Source organism: Clupea harengus, unplaced genomic scaffold (genome assembly GCF_900700415.2).
Source record: "Clupea harengus unplaced genomic scaffold, Ch_v2.0.2, whole genome shotgun sequence".
NCBI lineage: Eukaryota > Metazoa > Chordata > Actinopteri > Clupeiformes > Clupeidae > Clupea > Clupea harengus.
In genome coordinates this window covers 37,215-53,520 of record NW_024879898.1, presented here as the reverse complement: position 1 = coordinate 53,520, position 16,306 = coordinate 37,215, and the positions used below count along the sequence as shown (strand labels likewise).

The window sequence follows — 16,306 nt, the reverse complement described above, 5'->3', positions numbered from 1 at the left end:
CTTTTACTTAATGGAACTGGAGTTTTACAGCAGAGGCGCATACTATGGGCTAGTCTCACCGCAGCAAAGAAAATGTTGGCCTTGCGATGGCAGCCGCCTCACACTTTATCATGGCAGCGGTGGGCCAACTCATTCCTAGACATAGTTATGATGGAGAGATCTGTGGCCCGTGTCCATGGAGCTAGTCAGAAAACTTTACGTGCATGGGACGCAGCTTACACTTTGGTTAAAGAAAGAGTGCAGCATTAGTAGGCCTATACTTAACTGAAGGTTTTTTTTATGGAGGGAGAGAGACTAGGGGGTCGCCATGGGGTGGGGGGTGTTGGGGTGTGGATGATTGTCCTGTTTCTGTTATGCGTATGTTTTTGTATTGATCTAAAATGTCAAACCTGTACTATTTTTGTATCTCTACCTTTATATTATCAATAAAGAATTGATTAAAAAAAAAAAAGTGGACTGTGGACTTAAACTCGGCTGTAACAGGGCTAAAAACAACCCTATGCTAATAGTTTAATCTCCTGAGGAATGCCTGTTTTGATGAGGCCAGAAAAAACATTTGAGGCCAGTTGTGGAAGCACTTTCCAAGCCTTACAGAGACACAGATGCACATAACAAAAAGAAATGCCAAAAACGTTTGAAATGAGTTAAATGTGCCACAACAGAAGAACTGAAGCCTAGTGTGACAGGTAAACGAAGCAACACTGAAGATCAATATATTCAGCTTGGGGTACTTTGACCAGACGTTTTCAATTTGAAATGACCTTGATTTTGGCCATCTGTAATGTGTGTGTTAGACAGAGAGATAGTGTGTTTGTGCTTGTGTGCGCGTGTGTGTTTGTGTGTGTGTGTATGTGAGAGTAGAGAGACGGAATCGTTTATTTGCGGAACCTTTGTGGCGGAAGCTTATTTTTCAGACGGAATGTAGTGGACGATACACGCATTCAGACGCTGATGTTGAACCTGCTGAGGATGTTTGACGTTGCATTCATCGTATATTGATCCTGTTGTTCTCCAAATTGATAATGTGAACTCGTCTTTGGTACCTGTAAGTTTTTTGTTCAACTGAGCCTTATTCCTTATTTTGACTCATTTTGAAATCTGCTTCATAGAACTTGCATGTTGCTCATGTAGGTTACTGCCGACCTGACCAAAGTTTTGACACAACCTAATGCTGAAGTAGTATTTATCTTTAGGTAGCTAACGTTTACGTTAATAAATGCCTCGCCATTTAATTTAGTATGGTCCTTTCACCTCTCCTGAGGATTCAAGAGGATATTTAAGTGTTACTCCAGTAATATTACGTTATCTTTCAGCGCTGAATGAACAGAATGCTGACAGGGAACACGCTTTGCTAGTTATGTCATGTTAAAGTTATGTTAAATTAAGCAATAAGCCCCAAGAGGCCGTGTTTTGCGCTGATTTTAGAACAGGTAAGGGGAGTAGTTAGGCACGACGCGAAGCGGACCAATAGTTTAGTTTGCTCTGCGTTCTGTCAGATATAACTGGTTAAGGCTACTTACTAGATGGTTTCAAGAAAAAAAGAGCCTCCATTCAGTAACTGAGTAAATGAAAAGCTTAATTCCAGCCTGCATCACATAACGTTAATCTCTGCGTGTATAAGCTACTTTTTGGTCAGCAGTTAGTCATGTAGTGCTCACTTTGTTTTTCAGTATTGCTGCTAAACACAGATCAAATATGAATCGAACAGTCCAAAAATCATTGTTTTTCATCGTGAAATCAGTGCGGACATCGCCAAGCAACTTTGCCGGTAAATTATATGGTACGTTACAATTACATGACATCAAATGTGAACATAACGTTGCATACCCAGGAGTAAGTTCTTGCAAGACATTCTATATGTGATATACTGTCACTGATTTACAAAGGGTATTTTGTGTGCTGTAGCCTATTGGCTGCTTTTGTGTTACCGGAATGAACATTTTCATTCCCTCCATTGAGCCATGATTCCACTTGATGATTTGATCTTGTTTGCACAGCATGGCGTGGCCTTTCCACCACTCCTGACCCGCACACAAAGGTCTGCATTGTAGGGGGCGGTCCGGCCGGTTTCTACACCGCCCAGCACATCATAAAGGTGAGTCTCTGGGTTCAATTGAGTAAGCTATCCCCACCCAAACTCATCTGTCACACCTGTCGGAATGCTGAAAAGAAGCGTGCTGTAGTGGGTTTGTGCAGGTCGTTTGATGTTTTGTGATAGCAAGAAAAGGAATTTCATTACAAGTTGATAATGGGATAATAGCTGGGCTCTCCTTGCTCTCTCTTTTTTTCAGATGATTCATCTGTAGTTAATGTGTTTTCTCCCAGGCTTGAACAAGGAATCAGATTCTAAAAGTGGCAGGAAACACACAGACACAGACACAGACACAGACACAGACACAGACACAGACACAGACACAGACACAGACACAGACACAGAGTCATTTAGCAGACGCTTTTATCCAAAGCGACTTACAATGTATACACATTTTACATTTACACTGATGGCACACTGCACATCAGGAGCAATTAGGGGTTCAGTGTCTTGCTCAAGGACGCTTCGACAGGGAATCGAACTAGCAACCTTTTGATTACTAAACGACTTCTCTACCTCCTGTACCACTGTCGCCCCAAGACACAGACACAGACACAGACACAGACACAGACACAGACACAGACACAGACACAGACACAGACACAGACACAGACACAGACACAGACACAGACACAGACACAGGCACAGGCACAGGCACAGGCACAGGCACAGGCAGTAGTCTAGAATGGCATCATTGTTGTTGTTCCTGTTGTGTCACTGGCATAATCCCCCTTTAACTTCAAGACAAGTGCACCTAGTTTTTTATGTTTCCTGGGCCAGAACTATTCTTTGGTCTGCAGCTGTTTTGGAAGGAATCATTTAGGGGACGGACACAGAGGGAGTTCATAGCTTTAAGTATAGCTTTATTTTACTTTTTATAACATAACTTTAAAGTAGCTTAATATTACCTCAGGACACGCACACATAACTTAATATTACCTCAGGACACCCACACATAACTTTATATTACCTCAGGACACCCACACATAACTTCATATTACCCCAGGACTTTGTTTCAGCACTGGATTCACAGTGTTGTGTTATAAACTGTTATATGAGTTGTAGTCAATGTTTTTTCTTGATAACTTACTGATGTGTGGCCATATGTGCAGACACACACACACGCACACACACACACACACACACACACACACACACACACACACTCTGCTCTTTGATAACTTACTGATGTGTAGCCGTATGTGCAGACATCAGTATTTCTGAATGTGTCTGAAGGTTAGTCCACACCTATTGGGTAAGAGCATGAAGTTTGACAACACACACACACACACACACACACACACACACACACACCACACACACTCTGCTCTGCTCTGTCAGTCTTTAATGTGCCCACTAGAGAAAGTGGTGGCTCTGCAAGGTTGGCCCTGCAAGGTTGGTAACACACGTCTAGCTGTCTGTTGCAAGGCCAGTGTGTATCAACAGGCAAGGACGGAGGCAAGGTCTCTGAGACCAAACAGTGGGAAGAGGAGGAGAGCGCACGTCACACGCATCTGCACACCATGTTTCCACAAGTATACAGATGATCACAGCTTCTTTTGATTCGTTTGATCCCTTTGAGCTCTTCTCCTGCATCCTTTTCATTTACTTTCGCTGAACAAATATCTTCTGACCACTGCTGTTTAGACAAAGAACATCCAGCCTCCGGGAAGCATTAAGACCATTTGAACAACACTGACACTGTCTTAAATGGTGGCTTGGTTTAACACTGACACTGTCTTAAATGGTGGCTGGGTTTAACACTGACACTGTCTTAAATGGTGGCTGGGTTTAATTAACACTGACGCTGTCTTAGACGGTTGCTGGGTTTATATCCTGCACTACATGTCCCTGAGCAACCAAGTGCCATTTTTCCAGTAGAGCTGTTGAGTGGCATCCAGTAGAAGTCTAGGGTTGGTGTCTGTGTCTGTGTGTGTGTGTGTGTGTGTCTGTCTGTCTGTCTGTCTGTCTGTGTCTGTCTGTCTGTCTGTCTGTCTGTCTGTGTGTCTGTGTGTCTGTCTGTGTGGGTGTGGCCTCACTCCCTAACTCTCTGACCCACTCATTTCCAGTCTACTCTTCACCGTCCTCTCCTTAAAGGCCTAAAATAAATGTTGAGCAAAATTTTTTTTTTTTACTAGCCTGTCATTTTTCTACATTTATTTTGTGGCTAGCCTGTCATTTCAGCATCTTTATTTGTCCTTTAGGGTCTCTAAAACCTTCTCGTTAAAAAAGCCAAAGCGTAGCAGAAAAAGCACAGCAGCTGCAACTTATAGCTAACTTGTGTGTGTGTTTACTGTTTAAGATGGAAACTTTGGATGAAAATAAGGTCCTTGGAGTGTGATATAATTCAGGTGATGTGATGTTAGGCGTGTGTGTATGCATTGCTTTCTCTAACTCTGCTTGGCAGCTGTTATGCATGGAGAAGATGTTTTACTTAAAGCTGCTCCCTGGCTATCTCTCCACAGCACCATGACATGTCCATCCATGCTGGCAATCCCTGACATGTTGCAGTAAATGAAATAGTTTGTGTGTCAGCGTTTTGTCTGAGAGTCACTGTGAGTGGGTTTTCCTGGTCACCAACGTGTGTGTGTTGTGTTTTTCTTCCAGGCTCACCCATGTGTGTGTTGTGTTTTTCCTCCAGGCTCACCCATGTGTGTGTTGTGTTTTTCCTCCAGGCTCACCCATGTATGTGTTGTGTTTTTCTTCCAGGGTTGCCCCGATGTGCAGGTGGATGTCTACGAGCGTCTCCCCGTCCCGTTTGGCCTCGTGCGCTTTGGGGTTGCCCCTGACCACCCGGAGGTCAAGGTCTGACTTTCACCTTATGCCCATATCACGTACACACACACACACACACACACACACACACACACTTTGCAAGAGAGTGACTCCCACACATAAACAGACAGCCACACACAGACCAGCTATCAGCTCTTATCCTGTGTGTGTGTGTGTGTGTGTGTGTGTGTGTGTGTGTGTGTGTGTGTGTGTGTGTGTGTGTGTGTGTGTGTGTGTGTGTGTGTGTGTGTGTGAGAGAGAGGGCGCGCTTTGCAAACAACCCTACTCGCATACACATACAGAGTCCACCACGTACTTACTCACACACAAACACACCTGGCCTACCACACACACCCACACTTTTTTTATCTTCTCGCTTTGATTACATCACACCCACTTGTTAAACCAAAGAAGTCACTGAAGATACGCCGTGTGTGTGTGTGTGTGTGTGTGTCACTCATACACCTACTCATTCATGCAAGTTAACCCCTCCTACACACGCACAGTGACTGACAGACACAAACACCCTCTCTTTACAAGAGTTGCTCCGGCACATGCACATGGACACACACACACACACACACACACACACACCACACACCCTTTGAATTAGTGTCTTCTTCTTCTGATTACTCTGCACTCACTCATTAAACCAAAGCGGTCACTTAAGATCAGAGATCAGCCACTCTGATGTGTGTGTGTGTGTGTGTGTGTGTGTGTGTGTGTCTGTTTGTTTCACAGAATGTCATAAACACCTTCACCCAGACGGCCCAGCACGAGCGCTGTCGTTTCCTTGGCAACGTCAATGTAGGCAAGGACGTGAGTGTGGACGAACTGAGGCAGGTGTATCATGCAGTTGTGCTGGTGAGTGTGTTTGTGGGAGTGCAGTGGTGCTGGTGTGTGAGTGAAGATGTGCTGGTACTCTGACTCCACCTCCTGTTCCTTGGGCTTCAGCCAGTGGATGTGTGTGTGTGTGTGTGTTTGTGCTTGTCACTCTGACTCCGCCTCCTGTTCCTTGGGCTTCAGCCAGTGGATGTGTGTGTTGGCGTTTGTGTTGCTGTTTGTGTTGCCTCGGCTTACCATGCCGTGTGTGTGTGTGTGTACGTGTCAGTGAGTGTGAGTGTGTGTGTTCTGGCACATTGCCTCTATTAAACTGGATCTGTGCCACACGCTCTGTTGTTACGTAAACTTTGACATGTTCTGAAGGGCCTCCATGGCCTGGCTCTCAGTAATGTGTCCAATTTATGAAGATATACTCTTTCTTTCATTCATTCATTCATTCATTCATTCATTCATTCATAGTAATTGAGTCACTCATTCATGCACTACTTCATTCTCTTGTTTTATTTCTTCCTATCAATCAATCAATCTCTCTCTATCTATCGATCTATCGATCGATCTATCTATCTGTAGTGCATTACAATAGTCCAGTCTGGAAGATAGAAAAGAATGGACCACCTTCTCACAATCTTATGGATAGATAGATAGATAAATGGATGGATGGATGGATGGATGGATGGATTGATTTCTCTATATATAAAGTTTCTCACTTTATTTATTGCCTAGATATTCAGAAAGCGCGGGATCTCCCATCACTGCTATGCTAGTGATGCACAAATACATCTTCAGCTCTTATTCTGTGTGTGTTTGTGTGTGTGTGTGTGTGTGTGTGTGTGTGTGTGTCTAGCCTATAGACTACTGTCCTCAATTTCCTTATGGAGAAGCTGGGTGACGCATAGGAGGAAGATGTAAAAGAGCACTGGTGCTAGTACGCACCCCTGTCTGACCCCTGTGCACACAGGGAAGGAGACAGACTCTTGTCCTCCTATTGCCACTCTAGCATTCATACCATCATGAAACTGTCGGAGGATGTTAACAAACTTGCTAGGGCATCCAAACCGGAGCAGGATGTCCCACAGTAGGTCTCTCTGCACAGTGTTGAAGGCTTTGGACAGGTCGACATAAGCCATAAACAGGTCTTGATGTTTCTCCCTGCACTTTTCCTTAAGTTGCCGGGCTGTGAAGACCATGTCGACTGTACTCCTGTTCTTTCTAAGGCCACACTGACAATTTTGGCATCTCTCCATTGCTATGGGATGTTTTCATCAGCCCATACATCAGCTAGATGGCAACCTCTTCAACATCAGGAGGTTGCAAGCAACCACCAAGCTGCACAGAGTGAGGGTCCTTGAGCTGAAGTATGCAGATGACTGCGCTCTTGTGGCTCACACTCCACAATACCTCCAGGCTGTCCTGGATGCAGCTGTGAAGGCTTACAGCAGGATGGGGCTGACCATCAGCACCACCAAACAGAGGTAGTCTGTCAAAGGAGCACCAACATCCCATCCACCCCACCCATTTTCAGCATCACTGATAAGCATCTGTCTGTAGTACCATCATTCAAATACCTGGGGAGTATCCTCTCTGAGGACAATAACATCGACAATGAGTCCAGAACAGAATCCAACAAGCATCAGCTGCCTTTGGGAGACTCAGGCGCCGGGTCTTTCAAAACAACCTATATCTTCATACAAAAATCTCTGTGTATCAAGCTGTTTGTATCACCACCCTCCTCTACAGTTGTGAAGCCTGGGTCACTTACAGCTGCCATGTGAAGTCCCTGGAGCATTTTCACATACGCTGTCTCCAGCGCATGCTAGGAATCCCTTGGCGTGGCTGAGTGCCACACACTGAGATCCTCAGGAGAGCAGGCTGTAAGAGCATTGAGGCCACCATCACCCACTACCAGCTACGATGGCTGGGGCACGTTATAAGGATGCCCCTCAATCGGCTGCCTCACAAAGTGCTGTATGGCCAGCTCGCCCAAGGCCAACGCTCTGCTGGAGGACAGAAGAAGCGCTATAAAGACCAAATTAAAACAGTGCTAAAGAAGTGTAAAATCAGACCTGGGGACCTGGAGGGCTTGGCTGCTGACCGTAAACCTGGCGTCAGATGTGCCAAGACGGGACCAAAGCACTGGAGGAGGATAGGAAAGCCATGAGACAGGAAAGAAGGCATAAAAGAAACGCAACCAAGGTTGCCAGTACCACCACTATTACATATACATGTCCCACCTGCCACAAGACCTGTGGATCCAGGATGGCACTATACAGCCACCAGAAAACTCACTGTTGAAAGTCAGAAGTGGACGTCATCATCCGCCTCGATGGACAACTACAAGCGTGTGTGTGTGTGTCTAGATATTCAGAGAGCGTGGGATCTCCCATCACTGCATACATCACTGAATACATCTTTACTTTGAATACATCTTTACTTTGAATACATCTTTATTTTGAATACAACTTTACTTTGAATATAACTTTTACTTTGATGTGAAATTTGATAGGCACATACATTTTGGTTGTTAGTGCTACATTTTACCAGCTGAGAACGATTGCTAAAAGTAAGAAATGTCCTGTCCCAAAAAGATTGTGAGAAGGTGGTCCATGCTTTTCTATCCTCCAAACTGGACTGTCGTAATGCACTACACTCAGGGATAGCCAAGCACCACTTCATAAGATACAAGTGGTCCAAAATGCGTCAGCTAGACTTTTAACCAAGACCCAGGGTTAAGGGTTGATTTTAAAGTTGTATTGTTTGTTTGTATGGCTGTGAATGGCATGGACTGAACTGAGGGGTATAGTCTGGATGTAGGCTCTTCTGCCTCAGGTGACCGTGATGTAGGGCCTCAGGTGACTGATGTAGGCGCTTCTGCCTCAGGTGACTGTAATGTAGGCGCTTCTGCCTCAGGTGACTGTGATGTAGGCGCTTCTGCCTCAGGTGACTGTGATGTAGGCTCTTTGATAAGAATGGGTTGTGCTCCTTTAACTGCAGTCCTGAGGATAGACTGTCCCCTCTGGGCTTTTAATGTCCCAGATGACTGCGGCATTGTGATATATGACTAAGTATAGCTCTATGGTATATAGCTCTATGGTATAGCTCTATGGCAGTGGTTCCCAAACTTTTTACAGTCCCGTACCCCTTCAGACATTTAATCTCCAGCAGCCCCCCCCCCCCCCGTTTCCTCTTCACCTATTACTTTAATTCCGTTTTAATCCGTTTCGGCTCATTTTGTTCACCCAGAGGTAGATTGATGGCTTAAAATGAGTGAATCATATGTGCCACAAGTGACCCAAACCTTCTAAGGTTGTTGTTTGCCAGCCATCAACAGAACAGAAGACTAAAAAAACATTATTTGCAGGCGATTGGGAAGATGAGCGAATTCATTTGACAGGCTACGGAGGTCTGTGTTGAATAGGGGGCGTCGCCGGAGCGGAGTTCAGCACAGACGTAACATTTTCTCAGTGGTTTTGTTTTCTAATTAATGCTTGTTCATCGTTGCGATCGTTGTTGTGTTTATAAGAAAGAAATACAGCCTTGCAGGACAAAATACAGAGGAATTTGGGCGATTTTGATGCACAAAATGATGTTTCCGTCTGAAAGTTGCAATTCTGTTTCAAACGGTACATTCTGCGAATTCCGTCCGTTTTCTGTTATCGCGGAAATTTTCTCCCCGCGTACCCCTGAACCACTTCGCGTACCCCAGTTTGTGAACCGATGCTCTATGGTATATACTCTTTGTTCTTGTCAGGCCTCAGGTGTATTGCTTTAGGTACAGTCAAAGCCTCCACTATTATAACATTAGGCAGTGATGATCAGCCTGCCGCCTCTCTACCTGACGACCTCAACACCTTTTACGCAAGGTTTGAGGCAACCAACCCCCTTCCTTCCGCAAAACTGGCCGAGGACCGAGACGACTGCACTCTGTCCCTGACTGTGGCTGACGTGAGGCGAGAGCTCCAAAGGGTGAACCCTCGGAAGTCATCCGGGCCCGATGGAGTTCCTGGCCGCGTCCTCAGGGGGTGCGCCGACCAGCTAGCGGAGGTATTCACCTCCATATTCAACCTCTCGCTACATCTGTCTGAAGTCCCCACCTGCTTCATACAGGCAACCATCATCCCCATACCAAAGAAATCATCCATCACCTGCCTAAATGACTACCGCCCCGTAGCACTGACCTCCACCATTATGAAGTGCTTCGAGCGGCTGGTCAGATCCCACATCTGCTCCACCCTTCCAAACACCCTGGACCCCTTTCAGTTTGCGTACCGCACAAACAGATCAACAGATGATGCCATCGCCCTTGCAACACACACCACTCTCTCCCACCTGGAAAAGGGTAACACATATGTGAGAATGCTGTTTGTGGATTACAGCTCAGCATTCAACACCATTGTGCCTGCCAAGCTCGTCCCGAAGCTCAGGAGCCTGGGTCTTAAAACACCCCTGTGCAACTGGATCCTGGACTTCCTGACGAGCAGACCCCAGGTGGTGAGAATGGGCAAACACACCTCCTCCTCACTGACCCTGAGTACCGGGGCCCCCCAGGGCTGCGTACTCAGTCCCCTCCTGTACTCCCTGTACACACAGGACTGTGTGGCAACACACAGTTCCAACATCATCCTGAAGTTTGCAGACGACACTACCATCCTGGGTCTCATCTCTAACAACGATGAGACCGCCTATAGAGATGAGGTAAGGGGCTTGGCAGCATGGTGCCAAGACAACAACCTGTCTCTAAACATCTGCAAAACCAAGGAGATGATTGTGGATTTCAGGAAGCTACAGAGGGGGGGTCACAACACCATACACATCGAGGGAGCTGCAGTGGAGAGAGTCTCCAACTTCAAATTCCTCGGTGTGTACATCAAGGATGACCTCACCTGGTCCATGCAAGCGGACTCGGCGGTCAAAACTGCACAGAAGCGGCTTTACTTCTTGAGGAGACTCAAGAAGTTTGGCATGTCTTCAAAAACTCTGAAAAACTTTTATAGATGCACCATTGAGAGCATCCTCTCAGGCTGCATCACTGCCTGGTATGGTAGCTGCTCCGCTGCCGATCGCAAGGCCCTGCAGAGGGTGGTGAAGACAGCGGAGCGTATCATCGGCGGCCATCTCCCTTCCGTGCAGGGCATCTACAACAGTAGATGCCTGAGAAAAGCACGGAACATTGTCAAGGACCACAGCCACCCAGGCTATGGTCTATTCACACTGCTGCCGTCTGGTAGACGCTACCGGAGCATCCGAGCACGGACTACCAGACTCACAAACAGTTTTTACCCCCAGGCTGTTAGGCTGCTAGATCAGCAACACTGAACAGTCGCCATCACCTTGTACTTCACACCCATACAAATACACTTGCTACATATATATATAAACACACATTTTTTATCTTATTTAATTTAATATTCCCCACCCTGGAAACTGCCCTTCTTGTATTTCAAACTGTTGTTACTTGTTATATGTTATTTCTGGTATATGTTATTTTGGTATATGTTATTTGTGTTACCTGTTGTATGCCGTCTACTGCGTAGATGTTGGCTGCCAAGTCGTAAGAATTTCGCTGCGCTGAAGAAATTTGGTGTATGCGATAATAAACACTTTGAATTTGCCATGATTCTGTATTTTGACTTGTCAAAGTTACAGTGGATCCTACTGCCTGTTGTATACAGTATATTTCAGGAGCTGAGAATGTTGAGACTATTATTTTACAAAATGCCATCAGCTCATTCTTCTTTGTATCATTTCCCCTTTTGTAATCCATAAAATATATTAATACAGACAAAGCTTCAAGCTAAAGAAATTACTCAGTTTACGTTTCTATATATTCAGGTATACATCTGGCAAGATGTTACATTTATTGTGCTATTGGTTGGGGACTTCCCACAGCAGCCAAACCTCTCAATGTTACATGCATGTAATCATACCAAAACAACCTAGACTATGCTAGAATACATCAGGGTACTCCACAACCAGGATACTGATACTAAACAATGCCTCACAACAGCAACAACAGAGATGCCTTTGTGAGCTCTTCACTGGGGTTGTCAAGAGGACACTTTCATCAGTGTTTCATTGGATTAGGCCAATAATACCCCCAGAGGGCTCAGAAGTGGTGTCTGGCATCCCAGACCCACCCCTTCCATACTCATGATGGGTCTAGAGTAAACACATGTCAACACCAGAGAGAGCGCCACACACATCTGAAAATACACCAAAGCATTACTAAGAAACCTTCCCACAACAACCATGACCGAAAACCAAATCCAACAGGGTTCTCCAGCTATACCCAGTTGATGGTGTCTCTAAGTGGGCCATCTTCAGCCACTTATATCCCACTGATTATGGAGGTTTAAGTAGGCCCTCTTCAGGTATACCTATGCCCTGTTGATACAGGCTCTAAGTATGCCCATTATCCAGAATTACATTATATTTGATTCATTTTGGTTTGGTGTTTTAAGTTTTGTTGGCATTTGAATGAAACAAACATTTCCCTGAACATTATTCAGTGGGCAGTGCTGCCCTCAACCCCATGCCCCCAGTGTTTGACTTCCTGGATGAGATCAAATGTTGGTGCTGTATTTCAATATTATTTCACCTTCTTTACATATCAAATCAGACTAGTATGTGATGGCCAAATAGTGAGCACTCTATAGCATGAATATTGGTCTTGAGTGTAATTACTGTCAGTTGTGCACTAAACTGTAGGTGCTCCTTTATGTTGGACATTTGGGGGAAATATTTGTCAAGTCATCATATATCGGGGCATTTTTCCATCAGCTTTAGTTCTTCCTGGAGTTCTTTAGATGAGATTCATTTATTGGATGACATGTAATGGCATTCTTAACAGACTCGTTAATTAATTTAAGGATGTAGTTAATATCCTTCCTTGATAACATCAGTGGTCTCTTCTGGGTCAGTACTAGACTTTAGGCCCCGGGTGTTATTCTTTGAGTAGGAAGGGGTTGCAATGAATGTCCCTGTCATATCAGGCCCTCACAGATTTAGACTTGCAGTTTTGTTTTGTCAGATTTAGACTAGCAGTTTTGTTGCAGTACAGTGGTGTCCTAATCACAATGTGTAATCATTAGCCAGTTTGATGAATCATCAGGTAAGTTATCTAGTTTACATTACGTAATATATAGATTGTAGGCTGACCAGGTAATATAAAACATGCCATGCGCGGTGGCATCTATTCCTGTATCAACCGATCTCACTTCCTAGTTTGTGTGCCAACCTTCAAAGCACAGCACAATGTAGAAGACCTTCTCACAAGGTACACGTCATGTGATTTGCATTTTTTTTGTTTGTTGTTTGCTTTTTAAACTCATCTCTGAGAATTTTCTATTATACTTGACGAATATAAGTTGGCATCCCTTGCAGTGAGATGTCTATTTCACTCTCTATATACTGTACATGAAGATCACCTGTAGATGGGGCTGTAATGCAACAAACAACAAGGCCTTGTTTCAGGGCTTTCCGTGATCTGCCTCATTGAAATCGATTGCCCTAGCGTATGGGGTCACTGGTCACATGGTGATCTGAAGTAGTGCTCAGTGTCAGAGGCAGTTTATGTGTCTAATTGGTATTCATACCTTTGGATAGATTAGGTGATGATGTATGTTTCTGTGTATGTGTGGGTGTATGGAACCCTTTTCTGTCGTAACCATCAGCCTACATGCAATAGCCTTGAACACGTCTCCCTGGCTCATCTCCAGCTCCAGGTAGATCACTGATCACTCCACATACTCCCTGATTCTGCACCAGGATCCTGACATCTAACATCCACCAATCAGTGCATAAATGGTCAAAATAAACTAGATGTTTTCCAGTATCAGTTTTGCAAGTGGTGGGAGCTTCTACGTGATTCTCTACTCACTAACAGATTGATGTTTTACAATGTAATGCTAACTGTAGTTATGAATAAGTCACAGCCTAAACTATGGCCAAAGTCCATTTTTGTTGTAAATGTTGCCAAACATTTGGTTTCATACCACCTTATCATCTTGGTTTAAATACATGCTTTTGTGATGAGATGGTTTTCTTCATGTTGGAACACATTAGTGTTGCAATATGATAGTGACAAACACATCTCAGCATAATGCAGCTTTGGTCAGCAGATTACATCTTGAAACGAGGCTTCATCAAAATGTACAAATGTACAAAAGTGATCCATTTAAACCTCAACTTCTTGTCATGACAATACAAGTTGTAATGTATTAAGCCATGGGTGCTTTAAATGTTTTTGATATTTAAAATTTTCAAGACCTCGACTGAAGTGTTTCGCAAAGCATTACACCACGATCCATTTAATTAATTTAAGGCTTTGATCCAAAAGGTTTGCAATTAGAAATACAAACAGAGCATGTTCACCTACTCAGAATTATGTTGTCCTTGCCAGTGATATTAACATTCTTGTCTTCCTATGGACCATTTCATTTTTTTTTTGCAGAAACTCATCTGAATTGACATATACTGTATAGATGTAATAGATAATTAATTTGTATTTATACTCCTTGGGTATCCAACCTATGACCTTGCTGTTCTTAGGATTTCCCCTACCAGTTGAGCCGCAGGAGTTATACAAATGTTTTTTTTAACTATTTGTGTCCATTCACAAAACATTGATATATTTGAATTAATTGAAAATCATGTTTAGGAGTCAATGTTTTACCTCAAATAAAATGTGACTTTGTCAAAACCGTGGAGGTTTGGTATATTGGGGCAAAATCCTCCTTTGTATACATCTGGGTTGCAGGACATCTTTCAAAACAATGAATAAATGATACCATTATATTTAAGCTGAAGCAAAGATGGTCCCACAGTCATTTTGCACCCATTTAGACAGGAAATTACCCCACTGTGGTCCTACCTAACATATGTTTTGCTGCAGATTATACTTTCGGTTTCCAAATCTAATTTTACAGAACAATTTCTGCCACAGAACAGATGACGTCTGTACTGTTCTAAAATGATATTGGGTGTCAGTCTCCTTTCCAGAAATTCTAATTGGGCGCATGTCAATTATTAATTCTGAGCGCCGTCGTTGTATGTCAGTTGCTTCATGGAGTTTGAAAGAGCAGAATCTCCAGTCAGGAGGAAAATAATATACATTATCACTCTGTAATGTTTACATATGATGAAGACAAATATGACGACCGCAATGCTTCTGGTAGTCCTATGTTGTTTCCATGTTGCTTCAGGAGGTTAGTTTGCTGTTTTTATTTTCGTATAAAGCTCTCGTTTGGGTTTTTGTTTGTTGTCCCTTTGTGTCGTGGAGATTTGGCACAGGGTTCATAATCTTTTGGAAGATTAAAAACTGTGAAGATTTCAGCTTGCTTGACTTGAAAGTCATCCGTGTAAACTCCATGAAGAGTTTGATAGTCGCAGATGTTATTCTGTTTGGTTAAATGTGACGTATCGGTAGGCTGTTAAGATTTCCGTTGTTTGCATCTTTATTTTTCAAGATTTTAGCATATAATGTAACTCTTTAAGGGAATTTTACACACTAGGGAATTGATCTAGTGCATGGCAATGTGTTGGTTATGCTGGAATTTTACGGCTTATTGCGCTCAAATGCCTGAGGTTATGCTACTGCAGGTTAGGCTAAGGATACGTGTGCGTGAGACAATTTGACAGAGTAAACAGACGGAACGTCATGTGAATTGTCATCGTGCTAATCAGTAACCTAATGTGATGTATGTGATTCCTTGTACTATCTTATATGTTCTACTTAAAGCACCACTCTGGGGGGCACTGTGGCGCAAGCCGATAAGCCCCCCATTTACGGGCTTCATTTAACCGCGGGGACACAGGTTGAAGTCTGGCCTGATGTCGTTTCCAGGTCCTCTCCCCATCTCTTCTCCGCCTCGCATCCTGTCATACTGTCCAAATAAAGGCATAAAAAGCCCAAAATAAATCTTTTAAAAAGCAGTGCACCACTATATGGCTACTGTGCACTGCAGGGCCGGCCCTAGCACATTTGGCGCCCTAGGCAAGCTTCACTCCAAAAAATCTTAACTTCTTAACAGTTCTACAGTAAAGTACTGCACCTCATTCCAAGATGCATAGCTCTTGATTAGTTGAATCATGTCTAATGACTGGCTAGCTCGCTACACCAAAACTAACCTTGTTATAATTATTCAAATTTCAATTTCATAACACAACGAAAATTACTCAAATTGCGGTACAGCTGAACTTGCGCTATGTTTTGTTAAAGATAGCCTGATGACAGTTTCGACTGAATGGCAATAACAAGGAACGTCACACGTCACTGGCTAGCTAGCGTTAGGGGTTGCAATGAATGTCCCTGTCATATCAGGCCCTCACAGATTTAGACTTGCAGTTTTGTTTTGTCAGATTTAGACTAGCAGTTTTGTTGCAGTACAGTGGTGTCCTAATCACAATGTGTAATCATTAGCCAGTTTGATGAATCATCAGGTAAGTTATCTAGTTTACATTACGTAATATATAGATTGTAGGCTGACCAGGTAATATAAAACATGCCATGCGCGGTGGCATCTATTCCTGTATCAACCGATCTCACTTCCTAGTTTGTGTGCCATCCTTTAAAGCACAGCACAATGTAGAAGACCTTCT

General features: G+C 43.8%; 2 protein-coding genes across 3 annotated transcripts in view; both read left to right on the top strand.

Annotated features, from left to right (window-relative positions):
* Positions 1–892: 892 nt before the first annotated feature.
* LOC122130675 (NADPH:adrenodoxin oxidoreductase, mitochondrial-like) lies at positions 893–5,958 on the top strand. Of its 2 annotated transcripts, none has more exons than XM_042705394.1 (5): positions 893–1,045; positions 1,671–1,768; positions 1,998–2,095; positions 4,802–4,897; positions 5,609–5,958. In XM_042705394.1, the coding sequence occupies exons 2-5, from the start codon at positions 1,696–1,698 to the stop codon at positions 5,792–5,794; spliced, it is 453 nt and encodes a 150-aa protein (XP_042561328.1). In that variant the 5' UTR covers positions 893–1,045; positions 1,671–1,695; the 3' UTR covers positions 5,795–5,958. The 2 variants fall into 2 exon arrangements, with proteins under 2 accessions (XP_042561328.1, XP_042561327.1); XM_042705393.1 differs by having other exon boundaries at positions 896–1,045; positions 1,671–1,780; positions 5,609–5,951.
* Positions 5,959–14,758: 8,800 nt separating this feature from the next.
* The window catches only part of LOC122130673 (class I histocompatibility antigen, F10 alpha chain-like), a 28,976-nt gene continuing 27,428 nt past the window's right edge, over positions 14,759–16,306 (top strand). The window contains exon 1 of the mRNA XM_042705392.1: positions 14,759–14,913. Coding sequence (XP_042561326.1) covers positions 14,844–14,913 — 70 coding nt within the window. The 5' untranslated portion in view covers positions 14,759–14,843. The remainder of the gene's footprint in view (positions 14,914–16,306) is intronic.

What these genes read in the sequence shown, in the direction of transcription:
- LOC122130675 (XM_042705393.1), top strand. Translation starts at nt 1,696, where the DNA reads ATGAATCGAACAGTCCAAAAATCATTGTTTTTCATCGTGAAATCAGTG. An exon ending in CCGCCCAGCACATCATAAAG is followed by an intron (nt 2,096 to 4,801) that starts GTGAGTCTCTGG and finishes TTTTTCTTCCAG; the next exon opens with GGTTGCCCCGATGTGCAGGT. An exon ending in CTGACCACCCGGAGGTCAAG is followed by an intron (nt 4,898 to 5,608) that starts GTCTGACTTTCA and finishes TTTGTTTCACAG; the next exon opens with AATGTCATAAACACCTTCAC.